This window comes from Pleurodeles waltl, chromosome 12, assembly GCF_031143425.1.
Source record: "Pleurodeles waltl isolate 20211129_DDA chromosome 12, aPleWal1.hap1.20221129, whole genome shotgun sequence".
Taxonomy (NCBI): Eukaryota; Metazoa; Chordata; class Amphibia; order Caudata; family Salamandridae; genus Pleurodeles; species Pleurodeles waltl.
In genome coordinates this window covers 706,417,930-706,439,475 of record NC_090451.1, presented here as the reverse complement: position 1 = coordinate 706,439,475, position 21,546 = coordinate 706,417,930, and the positions used below count along the sequence as shown (strand labels likewise).

Genomic DNA, 21,546 nt, shown 5'->3' with positions numbered 1-21,546 from the left:
CAGCAAATAAAGCAAAAGCTTTGAACTAGAACAAAAAGGAGGAAGACATTTTTTATCACAAATGCAAATACTTCATCAGTTGACAAACACCCCACCTTCAAACATTTAGAAATTGGTGCCTAAGTGGATTCTGCCATAGGGGCAGATGGGCCTACTAAAAAAATAGGCCTGTCTGCCCCAAGGAGGCCAGAAAATACCTTTAGTAGTGTGTCCCCATGGAGAGCGACCCTTGCCAAAGGGGACAGCCCTCAAACAAAAAAAAAAACAAAAAAAACACACAACACTATCCCTGGTGCCTAAGTGGCTTCTGCTCCCCTTGGGGGCAGATCAGCCTAAAAATAATAGGCTGATCTGTCTCCAAGGGGTGCAGAAATGGCCTGGGTACATGTGCCCCCAAAGTGGGGGGCGACCCTTGCCCAAGGCCCCCCCCCCCCATCCGCTAACACACATACACACTATCCCTGGTGTCTAAGTGGCTTCTGCCCCCCTTGGGGGCAGGTGGGCCCATCTGCCCCCAGGGGGGCAGAAATGGCCAACAGGTCAATGCCCCCCTTGGCGGGGCACCCCGTGACCAAGGGGACGCCCCCCCACTAAAATAAACAAATAAAAAAAATCCCTGGCGTTCTAGTGGTTTCTGCCCCCCTTTTGGGCAGATCAGCCTAAAAATAATAGGCTGATCTGTCTCCAAGGGGTGCAGAAATGACCTGGGTACATGTGCCCCCAAAGTGGGGGGCGACCCTTGCCCAAGGCCCCCCGCATCCACTAACACACCCACCCACACACACACACTATCCCTGGTGTCTAAGTGGCTTCTGCCCCCCTGGGGGCAGGTGGGCCTAAACAAAATAGGCCCATCTGCCCCCAGGGGGGGGCAAAAATGGCCAACAGGTCAATGGCCCCCTTGGGGGGGGCGCCCTGTGACCAAGGGGACACCCCCCCACAAAAATAATCAAATAAAATAAATCCCTGGTGTTCTAGTGGTTTCTGCCCCCCTTGGGGGCAGATCAGCCTAAAAATAATAGGCTGATCTGTCTCCAATGGGTGCAGAAATGGCCTTGGTACATGTGCCCCCAAAGTGGGGGGCGACCCTTGCCCATGGCCCCCCCCCATCCACTAACACACACACACACACACACTATCCCTGGTGTCTAAGTGGCTTCTGCCCCCCTTGGGGGCGGGTGGGCCTAAAAAAATAGGCCCATCTGCCCCCAGGGGGGGCAGAAATGGCCAACAGGTCAATGCCCCCCTTGGGGGGGGGCGCCCCGTGACCAAGGGGACCCCCTTCCCCCCACAAAAATAAACAAATTTAAAAAATCCCTGGCGTTCTAGTGGTTTCTGCCCCCCTTGGGGGCAGATCAGCCTAAAAATAATAGGCTGATCTGTCTCCAAGGGGTGCAGAAATGGCCTCGTTACATGTGCCCCCAAAGTGGGGGGCGACCCTTGCCCAAGGCCCCCCCCCCCCATCCACTAACACACACACACAATCCCTGGTGCCTAAGTGGCTTCTGCCCCCCTTGGGGGCAGATGGACCTAAAAAAAAATAGGCCCAAGGGGGGCAGAAAAGGCCAACAGTTCTATGCCCCCTTGGGGGGGGCGCCCCTTGCCCAAGGGGGCACCCCCTATATAAATACACACATAAATAAACATCCCTGGTGATCCAGTGTTTTCTGCCCCATCCGCCTAAAAAGTAGGCCAATCTGCCCCCAAGGGGGGCAGAAATGGCCGTAAGTTATTGCCCCCTAAAGGGGGGCGCCCCGTGACCAAGGGGACCCCCTTCCCCCAACAAAAATAAACAAATAAAAAAAATCCCTGGCGTTCTAGTGGTTTCTGCCCCAGCCTAAAAATAATAGGCTAATCTGTCTCCAAGGGGTGCAGAAATGGCCTCAGTACATGTGCCCCCAAAGTGGGGGGTGACCCTTGCCCAAGGCCCCACCCCCATACACTAACACACACACACACACTATCCCTGGTGTCTAAGTGGCTTCTGCCCCCCTTGGGGGCAGGTGGGCCTAAAAAAATAGGCCCATCTGCCCCCGGGGGGGGCAGAAATGGCCAACAGGTCAATGCCCACCTTGGGGGGGGTGCCCCGTGACCAAGGGGACGCCCCCCCCCCCCACAAAAATAAACAAATTAAAAAAATCCCTGGCGTTCTAGTGGTTTCTGCCCCCCTTGGGGGCAGATCAGCCTAAAAATAATAGGCTGATCTGTCTCCAAGGGGTGCAGAAATGGCCTCGTTACATGTGCCCCCAAAGTGGGGGGCGACCCTTGCCCAAGGCCCCCCCCCCCCATCCACTAACACACACACACAATCCCTGGTGCCTAAGTGGCTTCTGCCCCCCTTGGGGGCAGATGGACCTAAAAAAAAATAGGCCGATCTACCCCCAAAGGGGGGCAGAAAAGGCCAACAGTTCTATGCCCCCTTGGGGGGGGCGCCCCTTGCCCAAGGGGGCACCCCCTATATAAATACACACATAAATAAACATCCCTGGTGATCCAGTGTTTTCTGCCCCATCCGCCTAAAAAGTAGGCCAATCTGCCCCCAAGGGGGGCAGAAATGGCCGTAAGTTATTGCCCCCTAAAGGGGAGCGACCCTTGCCCAAGGGGCCGCTCCCCGCATGCCAGAAACACTAAGGAAATACAAAAAAAAAAATCCCTGGTGTCTAGTGTACATTCCTGCTGCCCGATCGCAATGCGATCGGGCAGCAGGAATGCTCAAAGAGACACCGGGGGAAAGGAAAAGCCTTTCCTTTCCCCCGGTGCCTCTTTGGCCCAAACCCCCCACCCACCGGGAAGAGGAACTCACCTCTTCTCCTATCGCCGCACAGGAAGCAAATGGCTTCCTGTGCGGCGAGAACCCCGTAATGAAGTCAGTGCGCAATCGCGCGCCAGCGTCATTATGGGGGGGTCAGAGGGGAAGGGCTTCCCCTTCCATCCCTGACTTGGGGGGGGTGGGGGGAAGCACACAGAGGGAGCGAGAGCGCTCCCTCTGGGCTGTGTGCCGAGGACGTAATGGTTACGTCCTCGGCACAGCAGCACTGTGCCGCAGGACGTAACCATTACGTCTGCGGCACAGAACGGGTTAAACATTTATGCTATTATATTAACATTCCAGATTAATTGAAATATGTAATTTGACTATTTCAAGTTACAAAAGAATTATATTTAATTCAAATAACAGATTTACTATGAAAATGAAATAGTGCTTTAAAAAAGGTAATGAACTTATGTTAACTGGTTAGGAGTGACGTAATATTGAAGATAAAAGGTTAAATATGAAATACACACCTCAACAACTAGTTTAGATGGTGGTGTCTTAAAAGGCATCTATGTAGTAACATATGGCCATCCCCCACAAGAAGCCCCCCAGAACCTCAACCGTATTTTTTCCTTTTGTATTTTGGTAAATAAAATCAATGTATGTTTTTCTTCTGGTTACTTTCTTTTTCTTTTTTTAAATCTATTATTTGCAATTTAAAAATGAGGGAGCATCTTCCACCCCCTCCTTGTTCCTGGTACTAGCCATTACTACATCACTTTAAAATATTGATTAGAGCAAACAAGACCTCAAATGTTTTAGAGTACTTCCTGTATAAAACAAAAAACATAATACGGGTATACAGGACAAAAGTGAGATGAAACAAGTACAATATCAAAAGTTGAGGATAAAACCTTTAGGGAGTGTGCAGGACCGATATAATAACACACTCTGTCAATCACATAATGTACCAAAACTGTTGATATTTGTAAACAGGTAGCAGCAAAGTATATCATCATGTATAACATCATGGGAGGATGCAGGTACATTAGAGACAAGAGGCTGAAAGCAGCTGCAATGGATTGAGTGCACAGTTGTCAGATATTGAGGGTGGAAAGTTATGACTGAGTTGGGTTGTTTCCGTATTTTTTGAAGGATGTGTAAATTGGCCTAATGGAACTCATCCAAGAACTATTATTTCGATTTGTTTTAATCTAAATGGAAACAAACATCTTTAACCCTTATATTGTAATTTAAGTCTTGCTTTTCAAATATGTTATGTTATGAGCTATTAAAAAATGCTTCAGCTTATTCCCATGCCACCTCAGCTGGCCCATCCTTTGCGTCCCTCTAAGAAGTGAAGCTGAGTGAAATTAGAACTCCCCCGGGATGATTCCACGTGGCAACCCGACTTGGGTCCTCCTCCCACCCTCACTGACCATGCCAGAAACCTCGCCATCATCCTTGAACACAAGCTTTTAATGATCAAAAAAGTTAAAGCTGTGATCTCATCCTGTTGCCACATCTTCAGAATACTTCGCAGCATCTTCAAATGGCTCCTCACACACACTAGAATGCACGGTCACCAAGGTCCTCATCACAAACAGACTCGACTACGGTAACACACTATACGTCGGCATCTCCAGCCAACGCACCCAAAGACTCTAAACCATTCAGAACACTGCTGCCAAACTCTTCCTAGACATCCTCAGTATTGCACACATCACGCCTTACCTCGCTTAACTTCACTGGACACCCATCCAGAGGTGCTGCAAATTCAAGCTTCTCATCTACCTCTTTCCACAACGCAGTACTAGTCTTCCTCAACAACCTACTCCAACTCTGCCAGCCCTCCAGACATCTGCTCTTCACTCTTCTGTGCTACGCACAAGTCCCCTGCATTCTCAGAAGCAAGGCAGGAGGTTACGCTTTCTTCTGTATTGCAACCAAAAACTGTAACAAACTCCCTCTACATATCAGGACCACCATTCCACTCCTCAACATCTGCAAGAAGCTGAAGACCTAGATGTTCAACCAGGAGCACCTCTAAACCTACACTCCTGCTCTGGTGCCTGGATACCCTCATGGGTGATAAGCTATGCCATACATATCTATATAACAAAACATACCTAGCAAAAGTAGAAACCCACACCCTCCTGTATCAAACAAGAACTAAATGTATTTGAAATAAATGATGCTCCAACTTTTGCAAACATTGTTCTGGTATTCTTGTGCTGGCCCTTTGACACCTAACACCCTTCCGTGGTGTGTCCTTGTCATCTGATAATGAGTGGTTTATTTGTGTGACAGTGACAGGATGTCTGTGCTGAGAAGTCTTATAATCTTGTTTTCCCTTTCTCTTTTCTATGTGTCTCAGTTCATGGTATAAAGTGGACTTGCAGCAATGGGAATGGGACCACAGAGTTCTCCATTGAGCAGTTAGTGCAGCAGATATTGGACAGTCATCAAGCCAAGCCTCTTCCACGAACTCACGCCTGCCTCTGCAGCAGTGGCCTCGGTCAGTATGCTGAATGTGCTTGATGCTTTGAGAACTGTAGTTGCCTGGAATACCTACGAATGGCTGTAAGGATAGCATGGAAGGTGCAAAGTGGAGGCTGTTTTCTTGAATGTTCTTTCATACTCTCTGCCTATCTCTGCCACTTGAATCTCACTTCGTCAATATCGTCAAGTACATAGTTTTATACACATCAAAATACTGAAAAACCAAAATGATTCAAACTCCTTTCCGACTTGAAACTCTCATTCCACCGGAGCTAAAGCCATATCACAGTGTTTTTTTAAAATGTTTGTTCCCATCACACATTAGGTAGCTACCTTCAACATTCAGCAAAACATGTGTAAACATTACTCAATGGGTGCATCTTGTAGCAAAGATGCAGCCTTTGGTTTGAAATCTACTAACGCTCAGCTTGAAATCTGTTTTTTGAAGTTTTAATTTTCTCTTTCTGATTAATTTTGGTTGTGGAATTTGGTTCCAATCGAGCAGGGCAAGAGGGAGGCCATGTGGGTCCAAGCTATGGAAAACATTACCTTTATATTGAGCCTATTCCTATAAGTTCTTGCTGTCCCTTCATAACACTGATCTGCTCCCACTGAAACTTAATCCTTGCAAACACTGTACATTTCCAAATAAACAACATGTGATACTTAGACAGCGAGACAGCCTGTGAGGAAATACTCATGTTGAATGGCCTGATCTGTTGAAGAAGCTTTTTCTCCTTCATGTGTTACAAATATCTCTGACCAGTTTTGAGGATAGGAGAGCAAGAACTAAGGATGCCATTGTTACCCGGGAGGTCATTTTTACGGTGGTGCTTAGCTCTCTCAGCTTTGAGCTTCATCAACTCCTCCCTAGAAGCTTGACCCTTCACCATCCATGTGTCGTGGCTGCCAAAGTTACATTCTATGCAAAACATCTAAATATGTATACCAGTATCCTCTTCACCATTTGCTAAAGATTTTCTAGACAGACCCATACAAACAAAAACCTATCAGGTTGATTGATAAGATGTATCAGGGTGAACAATTTGCATTTGTGTAGGGGTGGATCATTGGTACAAGCTAAGAGATTACCCATGCTGAATAGGTAAGGTATGTAGTGTGAAGATATTCAATTGGTGAAATGTTTACTGGAGCCAATCTATCACAGAGTTCAGGCTAAAAGTGACAGTGAGCTGGTTAATTTGGTACAGAAGAATAGTTGATAGCTATAGGGTGCCACTGATTTTTTTATATTATGATTTGCTTTTGTAAACATGAATAATCATCCCTTAGTACATCTTCATGGAGTGGTGCTACAAAGGTAAATAACTGAATGAGAATAAGAATATGGAGCTTAATAAGGGGATTTCCATGTATAGTCATAAGCGCTAAATAGTTCCGCCCTCCTGCGGGGACCACGGAGCATTTCTCTGAAAATATCTTCTTAAGTGTTGATGCTCGCCTTTTTTCAGGAAGGCCTGCAAAGTCACTTAAGAATGTCATTATGGAGCCTAAAGGAGAGGCTACAAAGGCCAATATTTTTCATCTTGTTTGGTTAAAAAAAAGGTCCTGCCAGGCAGATGTGCATTCAAATGCATGAATATTTTTAATGTTACATATTTCACAAACCTTTTTGAAATATTACATAAGGGTGAAAAAGTGCAGGGCAGTGTAGCCCATAGGCTGCCGTTATACAGACTAAAACGTAAAGCTGTGCCTTTAAGAGCAGGTGAACCTCCCATATCTCCATCATGCTCAGCAAAAGGCAGTTACCTCAGTTCTTTTTTCCGGCTCCTGCTGACAGGACCCTGAAGCTTGAGCTTCATCTATTTAGAGGTTTTTTTCACAAACATTTCTACTCAAATACTTTAGATTACATCTTCATTCAACGTTTTTCATCTTGCCTGACTATTTTCTGTCATTTTGATTGTAAAATTCTGACAGAATTTTAAGGCATTTTACCATCCAAATGCCTTCACTTTCTGATTGGTGCCCTCGTTGTGGCAGGAAGAAGGCCAAAACAGACCCACACGAGGTCTGTATTATCTGACTTCTGTCTTCACACATACCTGATGCCTGTGATATATGTAAAACTTCCTCCAGGCGCACTTTGCGTGACAGCAAGAAAATTAGTCTCCTGGCCAGAGATGACAGCAGAAGAAGAAGGCAACCTACCAGATGGACATTAGAATGAGGGGAAGGCCAGTCTTCCACCAGGGCTCTCACTTCATCGGCCAGTGGACACGGAACATCCCAGAGATGTAGTTCTGGCCAGAAACACTGTAGGTCCTGGTCGACGTCGAGAAGATCGACGTCAAGGCAAGTAACAGCGCCGACATAGCCACCGTTGAGAGTTAAGACGCCATCGAAGAGACACGGTCATCTGATGTCAAGAAGCACTTCTCTGTCGAAATCGCCATCGGCACGGTGTGGATGGTCGAGGAACACCTGACGTCATGGAGGAACACATCGACAGCGCACATCGACATCCAGGAGCTTGTCGAGTTTGAGGAGGTCACCAAGGAAGAGGAGGAGGATTTACTCCACATCTAAATCTTCTCCTTCTCTCATGATAGTTCCATCAGCTTCTCCTCAGCCATCTCCTCCTCCACATACCACAATGCCTTCACCGCTTTTGCTACCTCCACCTGATCCTCTCGCTCATGTAGCGCCTCCTCTGATACCACCTTCTGAACCGGCTCCTACGACTCGTATAGCCTCATCAAGACATTTGCATCACTGTTTATCTAGACGTTTCTCTAGTTCCAGACATCACCACCGTCACAATAGATCAAGTTCTTGATCTCATCGATGTCATTCCTCCTCGTCTACCAGAGACTATTCTCCAACACAGTCCGACTCTCCAAAACCCCGAGTCTCTCCAATTGACGATGTGAACACATTTCAGGACATTCTTGTCCGAAGTGCTACAAAGCTTAGTATTCCTATGGCGGCACCTACGCCCACAACATCTGTGATCTTCAAGACTTTGCACCAATGCTCTTCTGCAAGACCCTTGCTTCTGCTGGTCCCAGGCCTCCTTGAACTGGCGATGGACTTATTCCAGACACCAGGCAAAGCCAAGCCTGTGCCTTCTATGCGCGGAAAGAAATATCGGCCCCCAGAGCAGGATCCTTTATTTCTAAGGGCAGGCCCAGCACCAGATTCCGTGGTTATTGTAGCCGCTAAGAAGTTACATTCTACTTCTCCTTCATTCTCCTCTCCACCAGACAAGGAGAGCAAAAAACTGGATGCGGCAGGCTGCAAAGTTTGCTTGATGTCTGCAATTTCGATGAAGACAGCCAGTGCTCCTGGGTAGATATGACTGTGCTCTTTGGGACTCCATCCTTCAATTTGCTGACCATCTTCACAAAGATTAAAAAATAAGTTTTCCTCGAAGTCATCAAGAAGGTGCTATGGTTTCTAGTCAGATAATTAGCGCAGTGGTGGATTCTTCTGTATTAGCGGTGCATGGATATTGTCATGGAATATCCCTGAGAAGACACTCATGGCTCCCTCTTACTTCTCTGAAGCCAGAAGCACAACAAAGAATAAAGAACCTTCAATTTACAGGTTTTACTCTGTTTAGTTCTCACGCGGATGATGAGATGTCTAGAATGAAATCAGATCTGGATACTCTTAAAGCTGTAGGCATTGAGAAACCTAGAGAACAGTGTAAGTCATTCCGTCCTTACCACTGCAGGTTTTTCTCACAGAGATTCCAAACTCCGCAATGGGGGCCACCTAAATCTCAATAACAACAGCAACACCAGAGATCATACCAACTCAGCGCAAGCAAATTCAAGGTCGTTCTACTCAACAAACCACCTAAGGAGGACATCAGCCGTCTGCGTCTAAGCCCTGAGCCGTTCCTTCCCCCTCCTCCGTTACCAACTCTGGTAGGGAGAAGTATCTTGCATTACCTGGCAGAGTGGCAACGCATCACATCAGACGCCTGGATACTAAGGGCCATATGTACAAACACATTTTCCCATTGACATAGAATGGGAAAAACCCTTTGCTACATCTGGCCCTAAATATTGTGCAAAATGGTTATTGGCGCAGGTTTACAAACCCTCCACCTTCTATTCCACCGAAGCCCGCCATGTCCCATCTCGATTCTCTCAGGGCGGAGGTCAACATCCTATTACAAAAGAAGGCAATAGAACCAGTTCCCACCGATCAACGTGGAAAAGGGATTTACTCAAGGTATTTCCTAGTACCAAAGAAAGAAGGGCACAAATTCAGACCTATTCTCGATCTAAGAATACCCAACAAATTGATTTGAAAGGAGAAGTTCAGAATGCTGGCTTTGCATCAGACATATCCCCAGCTTCAGCAGGGAGATTGGCTATGTTCCATCGACCTGCAGGATGAATACTTCCACATTCCCATTGCCAGGAAGAATCCGAAGTTCCTATGGTTACTTGTGGGACAAGACCATTACCAATTTGCAGTGTTCCCGCTCGGCCTCAAGTCAGCACCCACAACGTTCTTCAAATGCATGGCTGTGGTGGCAACCCATTTAAGAAAGCATCAAATCTTTGTCTATCCCTATTTAGACGGCTGGCTCATAAAGGGATCCACATCTCAAGAAGCTCAACTACATTTCAGTTGGACTTACCAACTTCTTCAAGTCAACCTCATCAAGTCAACGTAATTACCTGTCCGGAGGTTGCACTACTTAGGCACCACCATCATTACTATTCAAGCAAAGGTGTTTCCTTCGGAGGAGTGATGTTTATCAACCCTTCTGAAATGTCAAGCTCTCGAGAAAGCGCCTCAGTCAACTGCAAGAATAGTCTCATCTCTACTAGGATCAATGGCTTCTTGCATCCACCTCACTCCCACATGAGACCCTTGCAGGAGTGTCTAGAATATCAATGAAATCAGCTGATAAACAATTGGGAGGATAGGATTACTCTCTCCCCACATGCAACATGGTCCCTTACGTGGTGGTGTTCTCCAAACAATCTTCTGTAAGGAAATGCCTCCTTGGCATGGCTACCCCTTAACGTTTTGCCTTTGCTGAAGCTAAGTTATGATTGAAAGTGTGCTGGGACCATGCTAACCAGGCCCCACCACCAGTGTTCTTTCCCTAAACTCTGCCTTTGTCTCCACAATTGGCCCTACCCTGGCACTCAGGTAAGTCCCTTGTAACTGGTAACCCTGGTACCAAGGGCCCTGATGCCAGGGTAGGTCTCTAAGGGCCGCAGCATGTCTTATGCCACCCTGGGGACCCCTCACTCTTCACATGCACACTGCCTCACAGCTTGTGTGTGCTGGTGGGGAGAAAAATACTAAGTCGACATGGCACTCCCCTCAGAGTGCCGTGCCAACCTCACACTGCCTGTGGCGTAGGTAAGTCACCCCTCTAGCAGGCCTTACAGCCCTAAGGCAGGGTGCACTATACCACAGGTGAGGGCATATGTGCATGAGCACTATGCCCCTACAGTTCCTAAGCAAAACCTTAGACATTGTAAGTGCAGGGTAGCCATAAGAGTATATGGTCTGGGAGTCTGTCAAACACAAACTCCACAGTTCCATAATGGCTACACTGAAATCTGGGAAGTTTGGTATCAAACTTCTCAGCACAATAAATACACATTGATGCTAGTGTGCAATTGATTGTAACATACGCCCAGAGGGCATCTTAGCGATGTCCCCTGAATACCAACCCGACTTCTAGTGTAGGCTGACCAGTTTCTGCCAGCCTGCAACACACCAGACATGTTGCTGGCCACCTGGGGAGAGTGCCTTTGTCACTCTGTGGCCAGGAACAAAGCCTGTACTGGGTGGAGGTGCTTCTCGCCTCCACTTGCAGGAACTGTAACACCTGATGGTGAGCCTCAAAGGCTCACCCCTTTTGTTACAGCGCCCCAGGGCATCCCAGCTAGTGGAGATGCCGCCCCTCCGGCCACTGCCCCAACTTTTGGCGGCAATTCTGGGGGAGATAAAAAGAAAAACAAGGAGTCGTCACCCACCAGTCAGGACAGCCCCTAAGGTGTCCTGAGTTGAGGTGACCCCTGCCTTTAGAAATCCTCCATCTTGAGTTTGGAGGATTCCCCCAATAGGATTAGGGATGTGCCCCCCTCCCCACAGGGAGGAGGCACAAAGAGGGTGTAGCCACCCTCAAGGACAGTAGCCATTGGCTACTGCCCTCCCAGACCTAAACACACCCCTACATTTAGGATTTAGGGGCACCCCAGATCCCAGGAAATCAGATTCCTGCAACCTGAAGAAACAAGAAGGTCTGCTGACCTACAAGCCTGCAGAGAAGGAGGAAGACGACAACTCCTTTGGCCCCAGCCCTACGGGCCTGTCTCCATCTTCGAAACCCTGCAACCAGCGACGTATCCGACAGGGACCAGCGACCTCTGAAGCCTCAGAGGACTGCCCTGGACTAAAGGACCAAGAAACTCCAGTGAGCAGTGGCCCTGCTCAAAACTAGCTACTTCTTTGCAACAAAGAAGCAACTTCCAAAGACTGCACGTTTCCCGCCAGAAGCGTGAGACGTCTCACTCTGCAACTGACGCCCCCGGCTCGAGATTCAGAGAACCAACACCTCAGGGAGGACTCCCCGGAGACTGCGAGACCGTGAGTAACCAGAGACGACTCCCCTGAGCTCCCACAGCGACGCCTGCAGAGAGAATCCAGAGGCTCCTCCTCACGTGACTGCCTGTAACAAGGGACCCGACGCCTGGAACCAACACTGCACCCGCAGCCCCCAGGACCTGAAGGATCCGAACTTCAGTGCAGGAGTGACCCCCAGGCGACCCTCTGCCTTGCCCAGGTGGTGGCTGTCCCGAGAGCCCCCCCGTGCCTGCCTGGACCGCTAGAGTGACCCCCGGGTCCCTCCATTGTTTTCTACCTGAAACCTGACACGTGCTTTGCACACTGCACCCGGCCGCCCCTGTGCCGCTGAAGGTGTGTTTTGTGTGCCTACTTGTGTCCCCCCCCCCCCCAGTGCTCTACAAAACCCCCCTGGTCTGCCCCCTGAGGACGCAGGTACATCTGCTGGCAGACCGGAACCGGAGCACCCCTGTTCTCCATAGGTGCCTATGTGTTTTGGGCACCTCTTTGACCTCTGCATCTGACCGGCCCTGAGCTGCTGGTTTGGTAACTTTGGGGTTGCCTTGAACCCCCAACGGTGGGCTGTCTATGCCCCAGAACTGAGATTGTAAGTGTTTTACTTACCTCCTAATCTAACCTTTACTTACCTCCCCCAGGAACTGTTGATTTTTGCACTGTGTCCACTTTGAAAATAGCTTATTGCCATTTTTACAAAGACTGTACAGGGAGTGCAGAATTATTAGGCAAGTTGTATTTTTGAGGATTAATTTTATTATTGAACAACAACCATGTTCTCAATGAACCCAAAAAACTCATTAATATCAAAGCTGAATATTTTTGGAAGTAGTTTTTAGTTTGTTTTTAGTTTTAGCTATGTTACGGGGATATCTGTGTGTGCAGGTGACTATTACTGTGCATAATTATTAGGCAACTTAACAAAAAACAAATATATACCCATTTCAATTATTTGTTATTACCAGTGAAACCAATATAACATCTCAACATTCACAAATATACATTTCTGACATTCAAAAACAAAACAAAAACAAATCAGTGACCAATATAGCCACCTTTCTTTGCAAGGACACTCAAAAGCCGGCCATCCATGGATTCTGTCAGTGTTTTGATCTGTTCACCATCAACATTGCATGCAGCAGCAACCACAGCCTCCCAGACACTGTTCAGAGAGGTGTACTGTTTTCCCTCCTTGTAAATCTCACATTTGATGATGGACCACAGGTTCTCAATCGGGTTCAGATCAGGTGAACAAGGAGGCCATGTCATTAGATCTCCTTCTTTTATACCCTTTCTTGCCAGCCACGCTGTGGAGTACTTGGACGCGTGTGATGGAGCATTGTCCTGCATGAAAATCATGTTTTTCTTGAAGGATGCAGACTTCTTCCTGTACCACTGCTTGAAGAAGGTGTCTTCCAGGAACTGGCAGTAGGACTGGGAGTTGAGCTTGACCCCATCCTCAACCCAAAAAGGCCCCACAAGCTCATCTTTGATGATACCAGCCCAAACCAGTACTCCACCTCCACCTTGCTGGCGTCTGAGTCGGACTGGAGCTCTCTGCCCTTTACCAATCCAGCCACGGGCACATCCATCTGGCCCATCAAGACTCACTCTCATTTCATCAGTCCATAAAACCTTAGAAAAATCAGTCTTGAGATATTTCTTGGCCCAGTCTTGACGTTTCAGCTTGTGTGTCTTGTTCAGTGGTGGTCGTCTTTCAGCCTTTCTTACCTTGGCCATGTCTCTGAGTATTGCACACCTTGTGCTTTTGGGCACTCCAGTGATGTTGCAGCTCTGAAATATGGCCAAACTGGTGGCAAGTGGCATCGTGGCAGCTGCACGCTTGACTTTTCTCAGTTCATGGGCAGTTATTTTGCGCCTTGGTTTTTCCACACGCTTCTTGCGACCCTGTTGACTATTTTGAATGAAACGCTTGATTGTTCGATGATCACGCTTCAGAAGCTTTGCAATTTTAAGAGTGCTGCATCCCTCTGCAAGATATCTCACTATTTTTGACTTTTCTGAGCCTGTCAAGTCCTTCTTTTGACCCATTTTGCCAAAGGAAAGGAAGTTGCCTAATAATTATGCACACCTGATATAGGGTGTTGATGTCATTAGACCACACCCCTTCTCATTACAGAGATGCACATCACCTAATATGCTTAATTGGTAGTAGGCTTTCGAGCCTATACAGCTTGGAGTAAGACAACATGCATAAAGAGGATGATGTGGTCAAAATACTCATTTGCCTAATAATTCTGCACTCCCTGTATATGATATTGCTTTTATTCATAGTTCCTAAAGTATCTAATTGAAGTACCTTGCATTTAAAGTGTTTAATATAAATCTTGAACCTGTGGTTCTTGAAATAAACTAAATATATTTTTCAATTTAAATATCTCTCCAACATCTCACTTGGAAAATGGCCTTCCTTGTAGCAATTACATCAGCTCGCAGGGTTAGTGAGATCCAGGCCCTTTGTGCTCATGAACCATACACTGTTTTTCATTCTTCCAATGTTGTAATGAGAACACATCCAAAATTTCTACCAAAAGTTATATCTGATTTCCATGTAAACTAGACTATTTCTCTACCAACTTTCTTTCAAAACCCATCTACTCCTGCAGAGAAAACACTTCACTCTCTTGATATGAATATGGTTTTAAAACTAAATCCTTTCGCAAGTCACAGCAACTGTTCATTAACTGTGGTCCAGTTCGAACAGGCCTTGCCAACTCCAAGCAATCTTTTTCCAGGTGGAATGTGTTGTGTATTTTGCTTTCTTACCAGTCAGCCAATAAGTCCCTTGTTGGCAGACCTAAAGCACATTCCACCAGGGGCAAATCAACCAGAACTGCTTTGATGAGAAACATTTCCTTAGCAGACATTTCCAAAGCTGCTACTTGGAGGTCTGTCCACACCCTTACTAAGCACTACTTAGCTCTGCTAGGGAAATGCTCAAGTAGGACAGGCTTCTCTTAGAAATCTCTTTGCCTAAAGAAACATCACTCTTTTGCTCTGTCCAATCCACCGCTCTCAGGGGGATGGGCTTGCTACTCTATTCAGCGCTTATGACTATACATGGAAATCCCCTACGAGAGAAGGAATTGTTTCTTACCTGTAACTCCAGTTCTCTGGTAGGGGTATTTCCATGATAGTCTTATGCAACCCTCCCTCCTTCTCGGTGGAATCAACAAAATAATACTTTAAAGACATTTTCATCTCATCTATTAAAGCCTATGTTGAGCATGATGTGATATAGGAGGACCACTTGTTCTTAAAGGCACAGCTTTACTTTTTAGTCTGTATAATGGCAGCCTTTGGGCTGTAGTGCCCTTCACTTCTTCACCCTTATGTAATCTTGCAAAAAGGTTTATGAAAGATTTTTGCTGTAAAACATTCAAAATATTCATGCATTTAAATGCAAATCTGCCTGGTAGGACCTTTTTTCAACCAAACAGGATGAAAAATGTTGGTCTTTGTTGTCTCTCCTTTAGTCTGCATGATGACATACTTAAGTGACTTTGCAGGCGTTCCTGAAGAAAGGCAAACATCAACACTTAAGAAGATATTTTCAGAGAATGCTGCAGTGTTCCCGCAGGAGGGCATAACTATTCAGCGCTTATGACTATCATGGAAATAACCCTACGAGAGAACTGAAGTTACAGGTAAGAAACTATTCCTTCTTCCTTAACATAGACAAGACGGAGTTCATGAAAACAAAATAAAGTGCTACCTAGGAAGAAGGTTGAAAACCGCTCATTTACAGGAATCTTGCAAGAAAGCCTCTTTCCACTCCTTGGCGTAAAATATATTGATATTAAGACAGAGAGTGGGTATTTTAAGCCTCTGTACACACTTGCTAGCGATTCCCAAATTCTTGAACTCCTGGGCAGAGTCTGTGATAATAAACTGAAATATGGCATGACAGAAGGAAGGGCGGTTGTGTAAAAACTAAAAGGTTCCAGGGCAAGTCCTTACATTTGGCTTTCCTTACAAGAGTACTGGAATTTGTGGCACCTCCAGCGTTGTGCAATACTTTTCACCGAGGTTCCTCATGGGCTTGTGCGCTGTCATTCACTGGTGTGGCACAGCTACCAAGGAGATTAGGTCAGGGACATTTGTGGATGATAAAAACAACCTTAGGATGGTAGAGAAAGTCTTAGGTGAGGTATGAGTGCCATAACCATTAGTTCATTGACTTTCTGGATTTCAAACTGTCCTCAGATCCACTTAGAAATGTGCATCGTGTAAGCTGGCATTATGCTGGACTAGATTGTCAGAAGGTTAGGATAATGTTTCAAAGACATCTTAGTCATGGGAAAGATGTTTAGAAAGAAGATGGTTGAATAAAGAAAACTATTTTATTAACTGTGTTCCAATATCCTTTAACCTTCCAGGTTCAACAGGAACTACACCCCACAAGTGCAGCAGTACAAAGCATCGTATAATATCCCCCAAGGTTGACTTCAGAACGTGCTCTTACCCAGCCTTAGCTGAGGTGCAGAACATCTCAGCCACTGATGCCAAGCATGAATTAGACCACAGCAAAAGCAACGGTCTGGACAAGAAGGAGAACCAGCTGGCAAGAACCACCTCAATGACCAGCGGTGGGAGTGAGGTCTCCTCTTCCTCTTCATCCTCCAGTTACACAGACAACCCGGACTCCACCCAGAACTCACCTGTGACAATAACAAATGATTACTATGGTGACCATGATCATGGCACCCTCACAATTGCACCCAGTGTGCCAAATCTCTCCGTTGGATCTGTAACTTGTGGTATAGCCCAGAACACAGTTCTTGTGATGACTGGGTTGGGAGGGGAGAAGTCCTTGGCAGTGGGCTCTTCTGGTTTGACGCCAAGCCAACATCTGATAGTTGCAGATTCCAGCGGCCAAACTCTGCCGTTGTCGAGCCACAAAATATCTTTGTCTCCATCTTCCAGTGCTATAGACTTGGCTCTGCTGCCTGCCCCCGTTGGCATGTTGGTCTTCTCTCAGAAACTAGAGGCAAACATGGACACCACAGAGACAACTGTGGCCTTTGATCCTGATTCTTTCTTAAACAGTCCAAGGCAAGGACAAACCTATGGCGGAGGGGCTAGCAGCATGTCTGTTGACTCTAGTTTCAGTCCCACTGGGGCCACAAGTACGTGTAGTCGCCCTGTTAATGAAGTTAAGACTGAAGATGAACCGCTGGACTCCACATCCATTTTTGCATCCTATCAAAGCTCCACTATCCCACCCAATGTCACAGTTTTCTCCTCCAATTCCAGCATTGTATCTGTGGCACAGACATTCCCAGCAGCCACTCAGGTAACCTTAGTCTCATCTAGCCTTGAGCCTGTAACAGCCTTGGCGAATGGTGAGCACAACAGTAGAGAATCTCCGACACACTTTCTCTATAGCCAACCTCTACCTGCCCACAGTTCACCTAACACCTCACTGAACCAGTTCTTTATTCAGGATGATAGTAGTGGGGAACAGTTGAATCAGCCACCTACTTCTGATGCCCACTCCACTTCTCTTGATCAGGAGAGTGCTGCTGGGCCAAAGATTGAAGCACAGTCCACTTGCAGTGACATGAAGGAAGAAACTAACTCCCCAGTTTATCCAATGTCATGTCAGGCGACTACCTCTGAACCTGATACCCCCATGGACACAACCTCGCATGCAAACAGTGCTGCAGACTCTACTGAGCCTCATACAGAAGATGAGACAAGGGTAAAAGTGAACAGCCAGGCTGCCAGTGACACAAGCTGTTATGGTGTTCCTGAGAATCAAAGTCCAGAAAGCATTGGAGAGACGGCTGAGCTGCAAAATGCCAACATAAGTGACCTTTACACCATCATACAGAACGACTTAAGCTCTCCATCAGTGGCTTCCACCAACATGGAACTAAACATGGACCACTTCAACATCTCTTTTGACAGCCAGTTTCCCGATCTTATCTCAGATCTAATGACTGAGGAAGTTGCTAGTGCCAATGGATATGGGCAGTTCAACACAAACTCTAGCTCTATGGCACCCACTGTGAGCCAGAGCCAGCCAGTCTCCCCAACATTTGCTTCCAGCAACAATCCACAGGCCTCCTATTCTTCCCTTCAGCAGGAGCCTTCTGTCCATTTTATGAATGGCACCAGTGATGTTCTAAACTTTACTGAAGTTCCGCCTGTGCACTCAGTACAGCCACCCATGGGGCTTGATGCAGTACAGCTTGTTACGATTACAGACTTCTCACCAGAGTGGTCCTATCCAGAGGTGAGGAGTAAACTGGGTGAAATGGAGATGGTTTGATGGTTCATGTTTGGGTCTGATTGTTTTAATATAATGGCAAAAATTATAGAATGTTTAAAGATTGAAATGTGTAAAAGATGTTTTGCAGTTGTTTTGAGTCTATCATGATGTTTCTCCCTTAGCATGCTGTATCGCATGACATACTTTGGCATGTTGAAAAATTGGGAACATGGCGCTGGCAAAGGCACCTATTTTGCTTAGAGCAGGTATAAATTGTAGCTTAGGTATATGTGTCTGCTGAGGAAATGAATTAATCTACGTTGATCGTTTGATTTCTACACTGCTCATAAAGATGTTACAAGAACTAAACAAAAGCACTGCTTGAGAGAAGCCCTTTTTTTTTACCTTTGAAGTCCTCATTTGATGCTAAATGCATTCTCTTCATCTAATCCTTTTCCTTGGTCTTCTTTTGTTCACTGTTTCTCTATCTTCTCATCAAATGATTAACTAATCCCTTAGTCTCATCCTTTATCTTGACCCTTAATGTGGCCAGGTGTCTCACCCATGTTATACAATGCAAAACACAAACTATTTGTTTCATCTTAGTTGCCTGACTATTCTCTGGACGTTCCCAATTCTCAGGTTGTATGCCCTTAAGAATTGTATCACAATGCACCTCAACCAGATCATTTACCCCACAGCTCCAAGGCTCTTACTCAGATGTCTTAGCCCCCATTTTGCATTGTTCTTGGGTATCTTATGCCTTAAAAGGCAGCCGAAGCTCATTCCTTGACAATATAGTGGAGGCCTGAACAAGTTCAACATCTTAGTGTAACAGTGGTTCACTAAGGACTCAATTCAGCACATAGACGGATAACATACATGGTTGGCAGATCTGTTAGCAGTGGTAATACATTAGAACAGTACACCTAGTAAAAAATGGTTATATTAATTATGTAAACATTTTGCTTTTGATATTTGTTCACATTACTGTGAAGAGGTTTCTCTGCTTTAGCTTCATTTCTCCAGAATATTTGGAGCCCCTTGTTCTCTTCCAGGGGATCCTCATCAATAGTCATAAACATTGAATATTCCCGCCCTTGTGCGGGGACCCCGGAGCATATATAAAATATATACCTATAAAGTATGAAAAAATATATATAGCATTTTTAGTAGACATATCTTTCATACTAAACTCATATATACATGTGTAAAACAGCAATGCAGGCTATAATCATAAACAAGCTAAAATGCTTTATTTCTATGAAGTTTTTTTTTTTTTTTATCATTATAAAATTACAATAGAGAATAAATATCTACCCAAGCCCCCAAAACTGGGCTTAGGGAAATAAGCAGCAGCAATATCTAGAGAAAAAAGAGAAAAAACTACATTGAAAAACAATGGAGCATTCTTAGCCAATAGGCTGCATGCAGGATAACACAGGAGAACCATAAAAACTTTGGCACCGTGCCTTTAAGACCCTGAGCACCTCCAGTATCCCACCATGCCTCAGGGGTGAAGGAAAGGTGACAGTTGGTTCACAGTTAGGTCAGTTCCTTTTTCCGGCTTCTTCTGAGAGGATCCTGGAGCATTGAGCTCTCAGTTTTTCTGAGTTTTTCTCAGAAAAATACTTAAAAACAGCGTTTTTTCCTGTTTCACTCGACATCTAACATCTTTGTCTGAGTTTGGCAGTTTTTTCCTGACAGAAAAATGCCTTCCTTTTTTGTCAAATGCCCTTCTTGTGGGAAGAAGAAGGCCCAGTCAGATCCACACTCTCTTTGTATTGTGTGCCTGCCTCAGAGTCACTGCCCTGACACTTGCAAACACTGCAAGAATATGTCAAAGAGGACTCTGAAGGACAGAGAAAAGATCAGACTTCATGGGCTTCACGAGAGGCAGAAGACATCATCCTCTTCGCTTCCCAGGCAGCCAACAGGCCACTCTCAGGAGAGAATGGCTAGGTCGACGTCAGCAGGTAGGAAAGTACCTGTTTGTTCCCCGTCGACGTCGACGCTGCCACCATCTCACGGCCATAGATCGCCGTCGACGGCGACCCGACCGACGTCGAAGGACACGGCGTCGAGAGAACATGGCCATCGCAGGGGCATATCTCCGTCGACGGCAGCCCGCCGATCGACGTCGAGCCATCACCAGCGTGCCCGTTCGCCGCCGAAGACCTCACGCCCCCCCGACGTCAAGAGACACGACGTCGAAATCGCCACGGCGGCAAGAGCGACATCCGCCGTCGGCCACCCACCGCTCCACGTCGAGGCACACAACGGCGAGTAGGTCAAGGTCCAGAGATCGACGTTCGACGTCAAGACACTCTACGTCGAGGCACTCAACGTCGAGGCAAGAACAACCGGCGTGCCCTTCGACGTCGGCACAGCCGTCGACACAGGTTTTACCTGTCTCGCAGGGAGTAGAACATCGTCCTCCAGCAGATAAGGCCGCGCCTTCTCCAGTGGTCTCCATACGGAGCGATTCATCTCGTTCGAGAGCGGCATCATCGGGGCATGTTTCACCCATCAACTTATCACCAAGATGGTTGGAGAGCCTTAATAGACCAGCGGCCTCCCCGGATTCACAGTACTCACGAATGTACTCTCCTACTGCCTCTCTCCCGAGAACACCATCACCGACAGCGCGGGCAGAACGGGCTCGTTCTGCTCCTCGCCAAACGACCACGAGGCCTGGGTGCTCTGTTACAGCGTCTCGCAGCAGGTCACGTTCCCAACGGCGATCTAGGTCACGATCACGACACAGAAGATCACCCTCTTGGTCGTCGTCAGGATCATCTATCGGACGTTACTCCCCCACCCTAACAGATTCTCCACCAGCTAGGGTCTCACCGGTGGATGACATTACCACTTTTTATGAGGTGCTGTTAAGGGGAGCGCAGAAGTTAAATATAGAGGTTCCAGAACCATCTACCTCCTCGTCAGTCATTTTGAGACTCTGCAGCATAGAACAGTGTCGAAAAAGCTACTGCCGCTAGTGCCTGGTTTGTTGCAGCCAACCATGGACTCTTTTTTGGCGCCAGCCACCCTCAAATCTGCCACGGCTAGGATTCTGAAAAAATATAAGCGCCTGAACAGGACCCTTTATTCTTAAGAAAGGACCCGCCACCGGACTCAGTAATATTGGCCGCAGCCCGAAAAACCCACTCGGTGGCATCATCCTCCACGGTCCCACCGGACAAAGAGAGCAGGCATCTAGACTCTCTGGGGAGAAAAATGTGCGGCACGGCGGCATCTGTAATGAAAGTCTCCAGCGCTTCTGCACTCCTGGGCAGGTATGACCGTTCTCTGTGGGACTCCCTCAACAGATTCACAGAAAAGTTGCCCAGGGAAGACAGACAGGATTTTCAAGAGATCCTGCAAGAGGGATGTCTGGTATCTAACCAGGTCATCAGTGCAGCGGCAGATGGGGCAGACTTAGCTGCACATGGGTACGCACATG

General features: G+C 46.8%; 1 protein-coding gene across 9 annotated transcripts in view; it reads left to right on the top strand.

Annotated features, from left to right (window-relative positions):
- The window catches only part of LOC138266928 (calmodulin-binding transcription activator 2-like), an 863,356-nt gene that overhangs the window by 414,660 nt on the left and 427,150 nt on the right, over nt 1–21,546 (top strand). For all 9 annotated transcript variants that reach the window (XM_069215705.1, XM_069215704.1, XM_069215702.1 and 6 more), the window contains 2 exons: nt 5,133–5,273; nt 16,246–18,107. In XM_069215705.1, the coding sequence (XP_069071806.1) occupies nt 5,133–5,273; nt 16,246–18,107 (2,003 nt within the window). The remainder of the gene's footprint in view (nt 1–5,132; nt 5,274–16,245; nt 18,108–21,546) is intronic.